We start from the raw sequence: 19,559 nt of genomic DNA on the forward strand, positions 1-19,559 counted from the left end.
CCTTGGATTTGGTTTCCCATTCACAGTGTTTCACCCAAGGAGCTGCAACTTTCATCACACCAGCTCTTTCCATCTCCTTGTAATAGTTTTATCAATCCTGCTAAGGAAAAAAATAAAAATGAACTGCCCCAAACCATGCACGCACAGCCCATTTAGCTCCAAGCTTAATAAGAGTTGTTGCATAAAAGCACAATCAATTTCTATGTTACTTTACAGCACCCACCATACTAACAGCTGAGTCAATACATGACAAGAAGTTTAATGGTGTTTTTGGACCAACAGTTTACAGCAATGCATGATGGGAAAACATGATTTGTAAAAGAGCACCCAGAGCGACCTGGAGCAATGGCAGTGTCATTACTGCTCAGAAGAAATTGGCAGGGTGGTAATGGAGCAGTAGGGATGCTGGAGAGATAAAGGTGACTCTGTGATGAATGACTTCAGTGCTCAATATGTTACAGCCTCATAACACACAAACCCAAAGGTACCTTGAAAGATATGTGGACTAATTCATGGTAAACCCAGAGACAATATTTGGGCTGAAATGAATATACACCCCTTTTTTAAAGTATAAAAACTGGAATTCTGTACAGTGTTAGTCAACACATCAAATTTAGGATTTAACCAAAACTGAGAAATAACCAAGCAACTGACTGCAGAGGCCTACCTCCCAGGTTTCATTGAGCCATTACGATCTGCAAGACAGTGCTCAGGAGTGTTGGAGGCAGAGAAGAAGTCAACAGAAATTCAGTCTTCAGAGAGCCATCAACAGGATCCACCAACATGTTCCATTAGAGTAAAGAGAGAATTATTTAAGAAGTCTCAGGTACAACATGTACTGCTAACAAGAAAATGTGAGACAAAACAAGCTTAAAAACAAACCAAAAAAAAAATGCTCAAACAGGTCAGAAGTCACTTCATGCAGAAAACATTATTCAAAGCTATTCCTCAGGTTTCTGAGGAACCGTGTCTCTGTGGCATGTCATCCTCGTCCTCTTCATCAGACTCTTCCTGTTGGCTTTTCCTCTATGGAAAGGAAAAAAGACAGATGAGTGAACATTTAGATATTCCCCATATCTCTATTTTGTATTTAATTCTAATTCTGGCCATGTTTCACTTTGAAATGACACATTTATCACTACTGGGCAGGCAACTTACTACAGGAAGGTACTCTGTCACAAATACAACAGAGAAGATGAGCAACGTGTCTTCTTTACTGTATAAACTTGTAGCTTTACTTGTACAGACACAACTTTTCCTTTTAAAATGACCAGGAGTTAAGGATTACGTGATTATGTGACTAATGCACAACACACAAATTATGTGCAGTGTCTTCCACATTTCCTCCAGTATGTACTGTGCATGTATTATTTCCTATAAATCCCATTTCAATCAAGCATGGTAAAGGAAGAGTCCCTCCCTGACAACTGAAACTAGTACAGAGAAAAGTAACTGATGAATCTAAATATATTTAATGGCTATAACAGAGTAAAAAGCAGCCATAATTTGTATAAAAAAAATTGATTTGGAAATTTACATTTTTAAGGATTATAGCTTTAAGGTTAGGGGAAAATTGTGGCTAAAACAAATGAAATAAGCAATTAAACAATCATGGTTACAGAAAATGAAAAAGTGTACTATTAAAGATGTCCTGTGGACTTATAAACATAGCTTCTGTTTGTTTACATTTAATGTTAGTCACTAACATACACTGTGTGTAATCTTGAGCTCTAAACTATGTGCTAATGCACTTCCTTATAAAATGCCAGGCATATGATGTCTGCCCAATGGTTTTAGCTTAAAGGGCACGTGTAATGCTCATTTTCAGGTTTATATTACTATTTAAAGGTTCTACTAGAAAACCTTTAAATGGTGGTATGGTTATTAGTTCTCTCATAGTGTCTGGCGCTCTAGGCCCTCTTTTCACCCGTTTCAGATGCTCTGTTTTAGCTCCTGGGGCCCCTCCCTAAATGCTTAGTCTGCTCTGATTGGTCACCTCCCACAGCACTGAACAGGAGCCGCCTACCAATTATCCAAACGTGTTTCTGGACAGCTCCAGTCTTCAGCATTAGCTTTGCTAACATCTTTAGCCACAGTTAGCTGTATTTCTACCATAAAGTTCACCATAACCACTGCTATGTAACAACAATACTGTTTGGATGCATTCTGAATGCCAGCCTTTTTATCATGTTTTGGCTGACAAAATAAATGTCAAATTTATTGAAGGGATTCCGGAGACTTTGTCTGATCCTGTACTGTTTCCACCTGGGAAATCACATAGTGCATCTAATCATCTGGAAATTGTAAAGATTTTTTACCTTGTATAGACATCATAGGAAAAAGAGAGTATTTTTCTTAACAGAATATTTTTCAACAAGAAAAACCTAACAGAACCATCAGCTTAAATTCTGCACTTGTTTTTATTCAAAAACCCCAGCAATAAAGTCCAAATCAATGTGTCACAGGGGCGCAGGTAAAGGATGGAGCCAATATGCAGACACATATGGAGTGGGCCCTGCGATGGATTGGCGACCTGTCCAGGGTGTACCCCGCCTTCGCCCGATTGCCGGCCGGGATTGGCTCCAGCCCCCCCCCGTGACCCCGCAAGGGACTAAACAGTAGAAAATGATTGAATGAATGAATGAATATGGAGTGGAACATAAAAGGAGTTTATTTAATAAATAAGGCACAGGTTACTGGGAGGAGGAGAGAGGGGGCTGAGGTAGTGGTGAAGTGTGGCAGGCAGGCAGGCAGGCAGGCAGGCAGCGTGGAGCTGGGGAAGAAGGCAGGCAGGCAGGGAGCGTGGAGCTGGGGACAAAGGCAGGCAGATAGCGTGGAGCTGGGGACAAAGGCAGGCAGATAGCGTGGAGCTGGGGACAAAGGCAGGCAGATAGCGTGGAGCTGGGGACAAAGGCAGGCAGATAGCGTGGAGCTGGGGACAAAGGCAGGCAGATAGCGTGGAGCTGGGGACAAAGGCAGGCAGATAGCGTGGAGCTGGGGACAAAGGCAGGCAGATAGCGTGGAGCTGGGGACAAAGGCAGGCAGATAGCGTGGAGCTGGGGACAAAGGCAGGCAGATAGCGTGGAGCTGGGGACAAAGGCAGGCAGATAGCGTGGAGCTGGGGACAAAGGCAGGCAGATAGCGTGGAGCTGGGGACAAAGGCAGGCAGATAGCGTGGAGCTGGGGACAAAGGCAGGCAGATAGCGTGGAGCTGGGGACAAAGGCAGGCAGATAGCGTGGAGCTGGGGACAAAGGCAGGCAGATAGCGTGGAGCTGGGGACAAAGGCAGGCAGATAGCGTGGAGCTGGGGACAAAGGCAGGCAGATAGCGTGGAGCTGGGGACAAAGGCAGGCAGATAGCGTGGAGCTGGGGACAAAGGCAGGCAGATAGCGTGGAGCTGGGGACAAAGGCAGGCAGATAGCGTGGAGCTGGGGACAAAGGCAGGCAGATAGCGTGGAGCTGGGGACAAAGGCAGGCAGATAGCGTGGAGCTGGGGACAGATAGCCTCTTCCAAAAAAATGAGAGGAACGCGCACACCTCCTGTTGTGTCCAAAGTGGACAGCACAACGAACTGCAACGGCATTAATTAATTTGAACTTCTCCTCCATAGAAAGGTAACCAACAGTCAGTCAGTCATTGTCTACTGCTTAGTCCCTGAACGGGGTCACGGGGGGGCGAAGCCAATCCAGGCTGGCAATCGGGCGAAGGCGAGGTACACCCTGGACAGGCCGCCAATCCATCGCAGGGCCAACACATAGACACACAACCACACACGCGCACACGCACTCCTATGGGCAATTTAGAGACACCAATCAACCTAAGCTACATGTCTTTGGACTGTGGGAGGAAGCCGGAGTACCCGGAGAGAACCCACGCAAGCACGGGGAGAACATGCAAACTCCACACAGAAAGGTCCCGGGTGGGGCCCCAACCCGTAACCTTCTCGCTGTGAGGCAACGGTGCTAACCACTGCGCCACCGTGCTGCCGTAACCAACAGTATATGTACAAATAAAGAGATTTATAACATTCTAAACAAAGCAGGTAATTGAGAAACCCCATATTTTAACTGGCATAATGTAAACAGTAACTTCTCCAGCCTTACAACAACAATTCTCTATGGAAATAATGCATTAATAGACATGCAACACGTTTTAAAAAAAGATTTTTTTTTAAACTTATTGAGTCCCACTGAGTAGTGGATACATCATTCCCTTTCAAGTATCTCCAAGGTCGGTAAATCCAACCAGTGATCACTGAATTTTCCCCCACACGACCACATACAATCCCAAAGCAGTAAATTTAATTCCAACAAGTATTCTCAGGTCTATACTCATGCCTTTCCTCTTCTCTCTCTGTCTACAAACCCTTCTGCCTCCTCTCCTTCTTTGACCAACAGTAGTCCAATTTCCGCCAGCACCCTGTAGGTCAACAGCGCTGGTGGCGGTCATTGTTAACCCGGGCCTCAACCAATCTGATATGGAATTCACACAGATGATTTGCATGTTTAAATTTGGCCCTTTTTACATTGGGTGCCCTTCCTGACACAGCATCTCTATTTATCCCGGCTTGAGACTGGCACAGAAGTCACTGGCTTGCAACCCCTGTGGCTAGATCCCAAAAAACTTCTCACAAGAAATGTGGCAAAAAAATTTCACACAAATTCTCTGGTACATTCTGACTGTTCATCAAATATTAACAGTCCAAACACTTAACCTGTTTCTGTCGTTTGGACTGTAATACAAGCTACTATTAGCCATGTTAGCTGTACAGCATTACATTGTGACTAATGTGGCTATGTTAAACAGGCTAACTTCAGTAGATAGGGACTTCTGTGCAACCAACAACTAAGCAGAATCCATGCCTTCCTCTGAGCTGTGCCATGTTGCTATTAGTCTGCTGTTCTAGTGAGAAAATCATAATGGTGGACCTGGAGCATCAAAATGGATACGACTCAATGGAGAATCTGTGCAAATGCACTGCTGCCACATTTCGTATGATGTCATAAAAAGAGAAATCTGAACAGCATGTTCTAGCAGGGGTTTTTACAAATCATAAAAAGCAAAAACAGGCAAAGACTGGTCTTTTCTTGTATTTTGTGTGTGTCTACGTACACCAGAGACCCATGTGAATGTCAAAAAAATGCTCTAAAAGTTAAGTTTGTATTACATGTGCCCTTTAATTCTTGCCTTTATTTTTAGTCTGAATGACTAGCAAACAGGATTGGAAAGTGCATTCATGAGGAAAATTTGACTATAAGCATGGCTAACCTCAATCTAATGGGTATTCTTGTTTTTTGTGTTGTATATTCTTATGTATTCTTGGGTATTTTTATATTTAGACTAGTTGTCCATTTTTTTGGCTTTAAACTCTTTACTCGACTCCAGGAGAGCCCTGTATAAGAATTCTTATATGCCTAGACTGTCTGTTTATGCATAAATGGCAAATAAAAATCTTGAATCTTGAACGTCCTACCAGTTTAAGGAAGTCAATCAGTTTGTAAGCGTCTTCTCCGGTGGAGAGGTCCACAAAGTCCCGTGGGATTCTGTAGCTCAGACAGGGACTGGGCTGGACTGTCACCTCGCTTTTGGTGTAGCGGAATGCCGGGCTTTCCTGCACACAGACAGAGATGGTTTGAGCCTTCATTACAGACCAAATAAAAAATAAAGTTTGAATGGAACACGTGATGGCTGACCTGGTGCTGGGTGATTTCTCCACCAGATGTCAGCTCCTCCCAGCTGAATAGCAGCGAGTCTGTCACCTCACCAAACGGGTTCAAGTCGATCAGCCACACCCTCCCCTGCAAAACACAAACAAACACACATCATTTGTTAATGAAACTTGGAAAGTGGTATTACTTTAGTGTCAACATATTAAAAAAAAAATCTGTAGTGAATTACCTGGCTATCTCTGTAGATATCAAAGACAACTGAAACACAGACACAACAGTGTGAACAACTCCATAAGCAATCACATTTAAATAACTATCTGCTAATTTCCCAAGGTAAAAGCTTTAAAAAAAATTATATTACCGGAAATTAAAATCTGATAATCAAAATGATGTGAAAAATGACCTTACACATTTGATTATTCTTTCCCTGCATTTCACACAATCCATTTTTGTCCATAAATATTTCATATACCTATATGTATATTCATATACATACATATATATTAAATACTAAAACAGACAGCATTTCTGTCTGGGAGCTGTTGACAGAAGATGTGAAAACAGAGGATGTTGATGCTCACAGTCTTCATCCAGGAAGTTGTACTGGATGTGCTGGCTGAAGAAATCCTGTATGGCCTGACAGATCTGGCCATCCTGCATCAAAATGTGTTGGTAAAACTGAGTGTAGTCTCTCTGGGAGATAGCTGAGAGATCAGACAGATACACCATCAGAGGAGCTCAACCTGAATTTTAGAATTGTTCATATGTTAGAGTAATGCATAACTATACTATTTAAATATAATTATATCACTGCTAAAAGTTATTTTTTCAAAGTAGTAATTCTCATTTCAGACAAATAGAGGTTATCATTTGCTAGGTAAGAACAGTGCCTTGTTACTGTTTTGTATAAAGCAACCCAGATTTCCCTCATCGTCCATCCAAATCAAATGCCGCGATACAAAATGTAGCAGAGATGTAATAGTGTCTTTGGTTAACAACAATTACTAATAGTGACGACTTATGACTGAGTGTGAGCGGAGAGCTATTACCAATCAGTTTGTTTTCTTTGACGAAGCAGCGAAACTCTCCACCAGGAATCAGCTCACTCCACTTCCTTAGGACCAGCTGAGGACATAAGATGACACAAGTGATAAAATCCACAGGGGTTTGTGTGTGTGTGTGTGTGTTAGTAAATACTTATGCACACAGTGATCATTACACCAACTGCTTTGTCAGATCTGACAAAATCTGGCAATTCTGTTGTCCACAAAATTGTCCTAAGACAGAGCAAAAAAAGTAATATTAAATACAGGTGAATGCAATTAATTAATTTAAACACCTTGGGACTCTGTTTACTGATGTACAGTGTGCATGGAAATTTTTCAGTTTTTCACAGTTTGTTGTTTCAGACTCATCTTAAAATGCATTCATTTCAAAAGACTAAAATATACCATTTGCATAAGAACTAAGACCCTTGACTTTGTACCTGGTTAAGGCACCTTTGGCAGCAAAAAGTAATTTCAATTTTATTTGTATAGCGCCAAATCACAACAAAAGTCATCTCAGAACACTTTACAAAGTAAGGTCTATTATTATTATAGAGGAAAACCCAACAACTCCCCAATGAGCAAGCACTAGGCAACAGCTGGCAGGAAAAGCTCCCTTCAACGGAAGAAACCTCAGACAGATCCCGGCTGTGGCTGGCCTTCTGCCTTGACTGGCTGGAGTGAGTGGATAGAGGAGAGAGAAAAGAAAAGAAAACTCAGAGCGCCATGGGGGGCCCCCACCAGCCCAGCCCAGGCCCATAGCAGCATAACTAAGGGAACACTCAGGGTCACCTGATCCAGCCCTAACTATAAGCTTTATCAAAAGGAAAGTCTTAAGTCTAATCTTAAAGGTAGAGAGGGTATCTGACTCCTGAACTGAGACTGGGAGCTGGTTCCACATGAGACAAGATAGATGAAGGCTCTGCCTCCTATTCTCCTTCTGTAGACCTACACTCTGAAAGTGCTCTGTTAGGATGATAAGGCACTATAAGGTCTTTAAGATGGATCCTTGCCATTAAGGGCTTTGTATGTTAGGAGAAGGATTTTAAATTCTATTCTGGATTTTACAGGGAGCCAGTGGAGAGAAACTAACTAACTAGAAGAAATATTATCTCTTTTGCTAGTTCCTGTCAGTACTCTGGCTGCAGCATTTTGGATTAACTGGAGGCTTTTTAGGGAGTTATTTAGACAGAGTTACAGTAGTCCAGCCTGGAAGTAAAAAATGCCTGGACCAGTTTTTCAGCATCACTTTGAGACAGGGTGTTTATGATTTTTGCAATATTGCGCAGGTGAAAGAAGACAGTTCTAGAGACTTGGTTTGTGTGTGATTTAAAGGACATATCGTGGTCAAAAATTACTCCAAGATTCCTCACAGCAGTGCTGGAGGCCAGAGCTATGTCATCTAGAGTAACAGTACAGTAAGTAGACAGCATTTTCTAAGATTTCCAGGCCCAAGTACAATAACTTAAGTTTTGTCAGAGTTTAGAAAGTAAGAAATTACAAGTCAGCCAGGCATTTATGTCTTAAAGACATGCTTGAAGTTTGACCAACTGATTTGATTCATCTGGGATCATAAATAAATATAACTGAGTATCATCTGCATAGCAGCCGTCCCTGGTAGACCAGTGGTTAAGGCGCAGCGCTCTCGCCGCTGCGGCCCAGGTTTGAATCAGGGTTGCGTCAGGAAGGGCATCCAGCATAAAACGTGCCAATTGTCAACATGCAAGTCGTCAGTGTGACGATTCGCTGTGGCCAAAAGTGACTATCACCAGATACATCTGGGTTCATAAATAAATATAACTGAGTGCCATCTGCATAGCATTGGAAATTTATGCTGCATTTCCTGAGCGTATTGCCTAAAGGGATCATGTATAAAGTGTGGAGAATTGGACCTAGCGCAAAACCCTGTGGAACAACATAACTAACTTCAGTCTGCACGGGAGAGTCATCATTAACATGAACAAACTGGAATCTTTCTAATAAATAAGATTTCAACCAACTTAGTGCAGCTCCTTTAATCCCAATATCATGTTCAAGTCTCTGTAATAAGATGCTGTGATCAATGGTATCAAAATTTCACCCAAGCCTGAGATCCTGAACATTCAGGAAAAGGTTTTCATTCAGAATTGTTCTATATTTTCTGCATCCATCATTCCCTTTATCCTGACTAGTCTCCCAGTCAGAGAAAACATCCCCACAGCATGATGCTGCCACCACTATGCTTCACTGTAGGGATGGTGTTGGCCAGGTGGTGAGCAGTGCCTGGTTTGCTCCAGACATGAGTTCAATCTTTTGAATCATCAGACCAGAGAGCTTTGTTTCTCATGGTCTGAGAGTCCTTCAGGTGCCTTTTGGCAAACTCCAGGTGGGCTGCCATGTGCCTTTTACTAAGGACTGGTTTCCCTCTGGCCACTCTACCATACAGGCCTGATTGGTGGAGTGCTGCAGAGATGGTTGTTCTTCTGGAAGGTTCTCCTCTCTCCACAGAGAAACGCTGGACCTCTTTCAGAGCGACCCTTCTTTCTCAATTGCTCAGTTTGGCTGAGCGGCCCGCTCTAGGAAGAGTCCTGGTAGTTCCAAACATATTCCATTGACAGATGATGAAGGCCACTGTGCCTATTGGGACCTTCAATGCTGCAGAAATTTTTCTGTACCCTTCCCCAGATCTGTGCCTTGATACAATCCTGTCTCAGAGACCTACAGACAATTCCACGGACTTGTTGGTTTGTGCTCTGACATGCACTGTTAAATGTGGGACCTTATATAGACAGGTGTATGCCTTTCCAAAACATGGCCAATCAGCAGAATTCCCCACAGGTGGACTCCATTAGAGTTGTAGAAACATCTCAAGGATGATCAGTTGAAACAGGAGGCACCACAGAACAATTTTGTGTGTCATGGCAAAGGCTGTGAATACACGTGATTTTTTGTTTTTTATTTTTAAATTTTGCAAAGATTTCAAACAAACTTTTTTCACATTGTCATTATGGGGTATTGTTTGTAGAATTTTGAGGACAATAATGAATTTAATCCATTTTGGAATAAGGCTGTAACATAACAACATGTGGCAATAGTTGAGCGTTGTGAATACTTTCTGGATGCGCTGTAAAAGGACAATCAAATATGGACTATTATATATATCAGATCTCTCTCATCTAAATCTCTGAATGATTTGATAAGTGAACATCACATTAATTTACGGTGACTTACTGAAACCTGGTTACAGCAGGAGGAATACATCAGTCTAAATGAATCCACCACTCCTATTCATAGCAACCGTCATATCGCTCGAAGGACACAAACTGAATTCTTAGACTTTGTCTGATTTATTTCTTAGTACAGAGAAAATAATCAGAGTGGGTAAGTTTAATAAGTACTACAGTAGACAGCTGACAATGCTGTTGCCAAATTTAAGAAAATAATTCCATCATTGTTTACTTCAGTACCATAATCTAGCCACAGGGGTTACAAGCCAGTGACTTCTGTGCCGGTCCCAAGCCCGGATAAATAGAGAGGGTTGCGTCAGGAAGGGCATCATCCAGCGTAAAAACATGCTAAATTTAAACATGCGAATCATCAGTGCGAATTCCATACCGGATCGGTCAAGGCCCGGGTTAGCAATGACCACCACCAGTGCTGTTGACCTACAGGGTGCTGGGGGAAATTGGACTACTGTTGGTCAAAGAAGGAGAGAAGGCAGAAGGACTCGTAGACAGAGAGAGAAGAGGAAAGGCAGGAGTATAGGTCTGAGAATAGGGACTCTTAATGTTGGGACAATGACAGGGAAAGGTAGAGAGCTGGCGGACATGATAGGGGGTAGGAAGGGAGATATACTGTGTGTGCAGGAGACCAGGTGGAAGGGTAGCAAAGCGCATAGCATTGAATGGGGATACAAACTGTTTTATTATGGTGTGGACAGGATGAGAAATGGGGTAGGAGTGATCCTGAAGGAGGAGCTCGTGAGGAATGTTTTAAAGGTGAAAAGAGTGTCAGACAGGGTGATCAGTTTGAAGTTGGAAATTGAAGGGGTAATGCTGAATGTAGTCAGTGGTTATGCTTCACAAGTAGGGTGTGAGTTAGAAGAGAAGGAGAAATTCTGGAGTGAGTTAGATGAGGTGATAGAGAGTATTCCCAGAGGGGAGAGAGTAGTGATTGGGGCAGACTTCAATGGGCACGTTGGTGAGGGGAGCAAAGGTGATGGGCACGTGTGGTGTTAAGGGAAGGAACCTAGAAGGACAGATGGTGGTGGACTTTGCTAAGAGGATGGAAATGGCTGTAGTTAACACCTATTTCCAGAAGAGGGAGGAACATAAGAGTTACATACAGTGCCTTGCGAAAGTATTCGGCCCCCTTGAACTTTGCGACCTTTTGCCACATTTCAGGCTTCAAACATAAAGATATAAAACTGTAATTTTTTGTGAAGAATCAACAACAAGTGGGACACAATCATGAAGTGGAACGAAATTTATTGGATATTTCAAACTTTTTTAACAAATAAAAAAACTGAAAAATTGGGCGTGCAAAATTATTCAGCCCCCTTAAGTTAATACTTGGTAGCGCCACCTTTTGCTGCGATTACAGCTGTAAGTCACTTGGGGTATGTCTCTATCAGTTTTGCACATCGAGAGACTGAAATTTTTGCCCATGCCTCCTTGCAAAACAGCTCGAGCTCAGTGAGGTTGGATGGAGAGCATTTGTGAACAGCAGTTTTCAGTTCTTTCCACAGATTCTCGATTGGATTCAGGTCTGGACTTTGACTTGGCCATTCTAACACCTGGATATGTTTATTTGTGAACCATTCCATTGTAGATTTTGCTTTATGTTTTGGATCATTGTCTTGTTGGAAGACAAATCTCCATCCCAGTCTCAGGTCTTTTGCAGACTCCATCAGGTTTCCTTCCAGAATGGTCCTGTATTTGGCTCCATCCATCTTCCCATCAATTTTAACCATCTTCCCTGTCCCTGCTGAAGAAAAGCAGGCCCAAACCAGGATGCTGCCACCACCATGTTTGACAGTGGGGATGGTGTGTTCAGGGTGATGAGCTGTGTTGCTTTTACGCCAAACATAACGTTTTGCATTGTTGCCAAAAAGTTCGATTTTGGTTTCATCTGACCAGAGCACCTTCTTCCACATGTTTGGTGTGTCTCCCAGGTGGCTTGTGGCAAACTTTAAACGACACTTTTTATGGATATCTTTAAGAAATGGCTTTCTTCTTGCCACTCTTCCATAAAGGCCAGATTTGTGCAGTATACGACTGATTGTTGTCCTATGGACAGAGTCTCCCACCTCAGCTGTAGATCTCTGCAGTTCATCCAGAGTGATCATGGGCCTCTTGGCTGCATCTCTGATCAGTCTTCTCCTTGTATGAGCTGAAAGTTTAGAGGGACGGCCAGGTCTTGGTAGATTTGCAGTGGTCTGATACTCCTTCCATTTCAATATTATCACTTGCACAGTGCTCCTTGGGATGTTTAAAGCTTGGGAAATCTTTTTGTATCCAAATCCGGCTTTAAACTTCTCCACAACAGTATCTCGGACCTGCCTGGTGTGTTCCTTGTTCTTCATGATGCTCTCTGCGCTTTAAACAGACCTCTGAGACTATCACAGTGCAGGTGCATTTATACGGAGACTTGATTACACACAGGTGGATTCTATTTATCATCATTAGTCATTTAGGTCAACATTGGATCATTCAGAGATCCTCACTGAACTTCTGGAGAGAGTTTGCTGCACTGAAAGTAAAGGGGCTGAATAATTTTGCACGCCCAATTATTCAGTTTTTTATTTGTTAAAAAAGTTTGAAATATCCAATAAATTTCGTTCCACTTCATGATTGTGTCCCACTTGTTGTTGATTCTTCACAAAAAATTACAGTTTTATATCTTTATGTTTGAAGCCTGAAATGTGGCAAAAGGTCGCAAAGTTCAAGGGGGCCGAATACTTTCGCAAGGCACTGTAAAAATTACTGCAGGTAGTGCAATGTAGGCCTAACTTCACAAAGGTTTATTCAGCTACTGTACAATGCTGACAAAATACTAAAGTACAGCTAAAGCTTATATATGTAAGGCTCCTGACAAAGGATCTCCCAGTTCTCCCAGGTCATTTTTCACAGAAACACCTTTTTATATTACAGTCCACACCAACAACACAGTAGTTTTGGAAAATAACTAAGTACATTTACTCAAGCAAGCTCCTGGTACTGATGGTACACCTCTTTGTTTTGCCTAGATTGTTCAACTAAGGAAGAAATGAAACCATGTAGTTAACACCTATTTCCAGAAGAGGGAGGAACATAGAGTTACATATAAGAGTGGTGGTAGGAGTACGCAGGTAGACTACATTCTATGTAGACGAGGTAATCTGAAAGAGATTAGTGACTGCAAAGTGGTGGTAGGAGAAAGTGTAGTCAGACAACATCGGATGGTGGTGTGTAGGATGACTCTGGTGGTCAGGAAGAAGAGGCGAGGAAAGACAGAAAAGAAGACCAAGTGGTGGAAGTTGCAAAAGAAAGAATGTCGTGAGGAATTCAGACAGAAGTTGAGACAAGCTTTGGGTGGTCAGGAAGAACTTCCAGATGACTGGGAAACTACAGCAGAAGTGATCAGGTAGACAGGTAGGAAGGTGCTAGGTGTGTCATCTGGAACGAGGAAAGAAGACAAGGAAACATGGTGGTGGAATGAGGAAGTACAGGACAGCATTCAGAGGAAGAGGCTAGCTAAAAAGAAGTGGGACGTAGAAAGGACTGAGGACAGTAGACAAGATTACAAGACATTTCAGCGTAGAGTGAAGAGGGAGGTGGCAATGGCCAAACAGAAAGCATATGATGAGTTGTATGCCAGGTGAGTATTTTGAGGAAGTGATGAATGAGGAAAATGAGAGGGAAAGAAGGGGGGAAGAGGTGAATATTGTAGAGCAGGAAGTAGCAAAGATTAGAAAGGATGAGGTGAGGAAGGCTCTGAGGAGAATGAAGAGTGGAAAGGCTGTTGGTCCAGATGACTTGCCTGTAGAGGTGTGGAAGTGTCTAGGAGAAACAGCAGTGGAGTTTCTATCTAGTTTGTTCAACAGGATTTTAGAGAGTGAGAAGATGCCTGAGGAATGGAAAGAAGAGGAATGAAAGTCAGTTGTGGTAAGACAGAATACATGTATATGAACGAGAGGGAGGGAAGTGGAACAGTGAGGTTACAGGGGGCTGAGGTCAAGAAGGTGCAGGAGTTTATGTATTTGGGGTCAACAGTCCAGTGTGACGGGGAGTGTAGGAAAGAGGTGAAGAGGTGAGTGCAGGCAGGTTGGAGTGGGTGGAGAAAGGTGTCAGGAGTGTTGTGTGACAGCAAGAATCAAAGGAAAGGTGTACAAGACAGTGATGAGACCAGCTATGCTGTATGGGTTAGAGACTGTAGCAGTGAGGAAAAGACAAGAGGCAGAGATGGAGGTAGCAGAGATGAGGATGTTGAGGTTCTCTTTAGAAGTGACCAGGATGGACAGGATTAGGAATGAGCACATCAGAGGGACAGCTCAGGTCGGCTGTTTTGGGGACAAGGTCAGAGAGACCAGATTGAGATGGTTTGGACATGTGCAGAGGAGGGATAGTGGTTATATTGGCAGAAGGAAGTTGGAGATGGAGCTGCCAGGCAAGAGGTCAAGAGAAAGGCCAAAGAGGAGATATATGGATGTGCTAAAAGAGGACATGATGTTAACTGGGGTGAGAGTAGAGGATGCTGAGGATAAAGTTAGGTGGAAACAGATGATTCGCTGTGGTGACCCCTAACGGGAACAGCCAAAAGAAGATTTACTTCAGTACCATGTGCCAACATAATGGAGAGCGGCCACCTTAATTTTACTCACACACAAGTTGATAATCTTGTTGATAGTGCTGCACCCTCCCTCGTATGACACTTGATACTGTTGCAGAAGGCAGTGAAACAGAGGAGGCTAGCCCCGTGGTACAGCTTGCAGCTCCACTCCCTAAAGCAGACATCATAAAAACTGGAAAGGAGGTGGTGCTGCACCAAGTCAGAAGAACTTTTCCTAGCCTGGAAAGATAGTTTAATAACATAAAAACGCACTTCAGAGTGCCAGAACCGCATATTAACCACTGTTGAACTTAATATACCCTTAAATCTCAGCCCTAATGACTTCATGAGCGTCTTTACAAATAAAATCACAACTATTAGAGAAAAAAATTAATCAAATCATTCCCACAACTCTCAAGACATGCCATCAACTACAGTGGCTTTAGAATCATCTGTAAGACCTCATTTATACTTTGACTGCTTCCCTCCCATTGATCTCGCCGAGTTGACCTCAATAATTGCTTAATCTAAATCAACATGTCTCTTAGACCCCATCTCAACTAGGATGCTCAACGACGTCTTGCCTCTAATCAACACATCCATACTAGATCTGATGAACCTTTCTCTATTAACAGGTTATGTTCCACAGGCTTTTAAGGCTGCTGTAATTAAACCTCTACTCAAAAAGCCTACTCATGACCCAGGTGTTCTATCCAAGTATAAACCAATATCCAATCACCAGTTTATGTCTAAAATCCTTGAAAAAGCTGTTGCTAAGCAGTTATGTGACCACTTACACAAGAATGATTTGTTTGAGGATTTTCAGTCAATCTTTATAGAGTCCATCATAGTACAGAAATTGCATTGGTGAAAGTCACCAGTGATCTTCTCCTAGCCTCAGATAAAGGACTTGTCTCCATACTTGTCTTCTTAGATCTCAGCGCTGCTTTTGACACCATTGATCATAGCATCTTATTACAGAGTTGAACATGTTATTAGGATTAAAGGAATTGAACTAAATTAGTTCAAATCTTATTTATCAAAAAGCTTACAATATTTTTATGTTAACTGTGACTCTTTTGTGCAGACCAAAGTTAGTTATGTCGTTCCACAGGGTTTTGTGCTAGGTCCAATTCTCTTCACTTTGTATATGCTTCCTTTAGGCGGTATTTTCAGGAAACACAGCATAAATTTTCATTACTATGCAGATGATACTCAGTTATATTTATGAACCCAGATGAATCAGATCAATTGGCCAAACTTAGAGCATGTCTAAAAGACACAAAGACCTAGAGGGCCAGTAATCTCTTACTTCTAAACTCTGACAAAACTGAAGTTATTGTACCGAAAACCTTAGAAATATACTATCTAACCATATAGCTACTCCAGATGACAGAGCTCTGGCCTCCAGTACTGCTGTGAGGAACCTTGGAGTAATTTTTGATGAGGATATGTCCTTTAAATCACACATAATCCAAGTCTCTAGAAGTGAAAGAAAGATCGTATTTGTCCCATAGTAGCTTTTCTTCACTGACTCCCTGTAAAATCCAGAATAGAATTTAAAATCCAGAACAGAATTTAAAATCCTTCTCCCAACATACAAAGCCCTTAATAACAAGGCTCCATTGTATCTTAAAGACCTCATAGTGCCTTATCATCCCAACCAAGCACTTCACTCCTGAGCTGTTTCTCTTCTCTCTCTCTATGCATCTACTATATGCCACCATCACAGCTCATTAACTTTGTGTCTCCTTTCTCCCGTAGTGTGTCCTCTCTCTCTCTCCCCGTACATTTCTGCAAGTAGGCCTGGCTCTGGAGTTGTACATTTCTCATGAGCAGTCACCGGCCACATCAACCTGACCAAGTAGAAGGCTGTCCAACAAGAGATGGGGTCTGTTGGAGGTTTCTTTCGTTTAAAGGGAGGAGAGCTGCCTCCATCCTCAAGGACCCCACCCACCCACCTCCAGCATGGACTGTTCACACCTCTACCTTAAGGCCGGAGGTACAGGATGTGTGAAATGCAGGGCCTCTAGACTGAAAAATATTCTTTCCAACTGCCATCAGACTCCTAAACAGCTGACAGGAGTTTATAACCAGGAATTACTTCTTGTAATTACACCTGTACTGTTTACATGCTCAGTTTGTACATGCATTGCAGACTGTTGCACATACAGGGCTGAAAAGGCACACCCGGCCGCTGTGTGTATGAGGTGCCAGTCTCTGTCATGGGTTGAAGCTCTCGTCTCAACCAAACACAGGAAACTGTAAAAGATTCCATCTGTGTTGCGGGCCAGTTTAAATGCCAAACCCACATGGGGGTACACTAAAGTCACATGGTTTCCCCTTATAGTAATAAAATATTCTTTGATGTAATAACCCTAGCCTGTCCATCTGCCCCGTTTCCATAAGAAAGCCTACTTTTATGGCATGCAGGTGCATGTTATAAAATAAAATAAGTCTTGAAAATCTAGGGGACCTTGCAGCTGCAGGTCATAAAACAACAGAACCAATGTGCTAAAAATTGTGACATCAGCCCTTGTCATAAATGAATCCCTTCACACCTAGACTGGCAGATGCCGTATCCTTATACTCTCTCTCTGAAGCATTCCAAGGACTATTGATAGGAGTAGGATGCACCAGAGCTTTTATTTTTAATAAATTTACAAAACACTCCAAAAACCTGTTTTCATTTGATCATTTTGGAGTATTGTGTGTAGATTGATGAGAGAAAAAAAAAATCAATTTTAAAGATGAGTATGAAACATAATAAAATGTGGAAAACTTGAAACGGTCTCAAAACTTTCCGTACCCATTATATGTATAGTTCGTCTTTTATTTTATCATGAATGATAAAAATACCTCATAGGTTATAACTGGATCTGGGGAGTCCTGGTCAGTACATTGAAGGAATCTGCATAAATAAAGAAATTCTGATTACAAACAGAAAACAAACATAATAATGTGTGCTCTGAATCACAAGGCCAAAATCAGGGTATTCCCCCTCTCCTCCAAAGCTTGAAGGAGAGGTTTTAAACAAGTCCAACCAACATGCATATGTCACATCGGCCTCTCCACTCACACAGAAAAACAGCATTCTCAAGCCTTTGTGCTGCAGTAAATCACTTGTTGCATTAAATATTTGGCATGCAGACTGAGGTCTGAGACATAAATCTGCACCATAGCAATTACCCCAGTTACCACTTGTGTTTTACTGCAGATTCTTATCAGCCTATGCAAACCAAACTGTGCTGTTCTTTTAATAAGGGTTGTCATCTAAATACAAAACAAACCCAGGTATTCTTGTGTGTGTGCTGATGTTGTCAGATAGTAAAGCTTACGGCTGCGTGAGGTCGTGGGTGATAAAGTCGGAACTTTTGAAGAGCAGAAATATATCACTGAGACTGTGACACTGCAGGGAACTGTTCAGAGCAATCCAGTTAGCGTCCTGAAAGGGAGGCACACACGCACGCACACACACACACACACACACACACACACACACACTTTTTATGCTATGCCTCAGTCCTTAATGCTAGCACAGGTACAGGAAGCAGTTCTTATTCTTCAGTGTACTGAAATGGACAGAGCTTTTGGCCAACAAATTATTTGCTTATGCTACAAATAAACACATCAAGTATGTACAGTAGACACACATGCTGCTAAAATTTTATGTTCTGAGAGAAGTAAACATGTGCAGTGTTTTACCCGTGGAGCGCTCCAGTTGAGTTTGGGAAAGACATGCCCACCCAGGGCGTTTATGGCCTCCAGCACTTTAGAGGTGAACTCCGGGAACTCAGGAGCCTGATACACAAAAAATATCAGATTGTTATATTTTATAGATACCACAAGCATGGGGGAGATGTGATTCACATGTATTTTAATTACAGAAAATACACCTAAGAGAAAGGAGGAACACTTCAGGAAGGAAATAAATTCAGCATGTCTATTTGGCCCTAAGGATACAAACAGCACATTTTGATGAGAAACATTTACCAAACTCACAGTGACAGTGGCGGTTGCCTCATCATCTGACCACTAAAGGAGGCAAGACAATAAGAAACAGGACCAGAGGACAAAAATCATGATTTAATACATTTATATTGCTGACTTTCAACTGAACTGTTGTGTTTATGATCTGAGGATGTTTGTCCACTAGACAGATCAGTTAAGTAACAAGACAAATGATTAATGAAAGCAATATGATGATGCTCACCTATAATAAAAGCCTAAAAAAAACACAAGTTCCCACACACCAATACATTTTAAAATGTATTTATTTATTCATGTTACATTGCAAAGTAACTCTTGATTTTAAAAATGTGTCTTATGTTAGGGTTTCCACCTAGTTTCAGTGGAAGGTGTCTATCTTTACAAGATGATATGTACTTGGCAATATTAGCCAAAAAAAAAGTTTTATTTAAAGTTAATATCTGGATTTGGCTTCCGTTTACAATCATGGTTTCAACATTTTAACCAGTTGTATCAGTCATATTGTATTATATATTTAATACAACAAAAGATAATTGACTGACTTCATAAATGATGTTGGACATGCAATGCTTTTTGCTTAAAGGTGTTTTTAAATTGTGAATTGCTGAAGCAATTAGCCCTTTTCTTTCAAAGAAATGGGACAAATATAAACAGGATAAAGACTGACCAAAGCCTTCCAGTGGATACACAAACATAGCTTCTATTGCCTTACCTGAATGTCTTCTTCAGCATCTGAGTTGCTGTTGTTAGTGTGTGTCTGCTGTGTGTTATGGTCACTGGAGGGAAAACTACAGGTCAATTTACAGTAGCATTGCAAATCACACAAAAATCACATACATTTGAAAACCCCAGACAGCTACAAGCATCATTATATGCATATATTAAATATGAAAAGTCTAAGATATGTATGGTACTGATATGATATGCTGTCTAATGCTAATATTGCACACTTTCACATCTCTGGTCATTCCAACAAAAGTACAATGTACAGAGAGAGAGAGAGAGAGAGAGAGTATATACATACACACACACACACACACACGCACACATATATAATATATATATA

At 41.8% G+C, this 19,559-nt stretch overlaps 1 protein-coding gene across 2 annotated transcripts in view; it reads right to left on the reverse strand.

Annotated features, from left to right (window-relative positions):
* Positions 1–239: 239 nt before the first annotated feature.
* cdc123 (cell division cycle 123 homolog (S. cerevisiae)) overlaps positions 240–19,559 on the reverse strand; it is a 22,705-nt gene continuing 3,385 nt past the window's right edge. Inside the window, exons 3-13 of one of the 2 annotated variants that reach the window (XM_020601376.1) lie at positions 19,206–19,269; positions 18,497–18,538; positions 18,209–18,304; positions 17,842–17,948; positions 17,363–17,414; positions 6,719–6,794; positions 6,251–6,373; positions 5,899–5,927; positions 5,694–5,798; positions 5,474–5,611; positions 240–1,026 (exon numbers count right to left, since the gene is read on the reverse strand). In XM_020601376.1, coding sequence (XP_020457032.1) covers positions 949–1,026; positions 5,474–5,611; positions 5,694–5,798; positions 5,899–5,927; positions 6,251–6,373; positions 6,719–6,794; positions 17,363–17,414; positions 17,842–17,948; positions 18,209–18,304; positions 18,497–18,538; positions 19,206–19,269 — 910 coding nt within the window. In that variant the 3' untranslated portion in view covers positions 240–948. The remainder of the gene's footprint in view (positions 1,027–5,473; positions 5,612–5,693; positions 5,799–5,898; positions 5,928–6,250; positions 6,374–6,718; positions 6,795–17,362; positions 17,415–17,841; positions 17,949–18,208; positions 18,305–18,496; positions 18,539–19,205; positions 19,270–19,559) is intronic. The other variant, XM_020601377.1, reaches the window with a different exon arrangement.

This window comes from Monopterus albus, unplaced genomic scaffold, assembly GCF_001952655.1.
Source record: "Monopterus albus unplaced genomic scaffold, M_albus_1.0 scaffold51.1, whole genome shotgun sequence".
Classification (NCBI taxonomy): domain Eukaryota; kingdom Metazoa; phylum Chordata; class Actinopteri; order Synbranchiformes; family Synbranchidae; genus Monopterus; species Monopterus albus.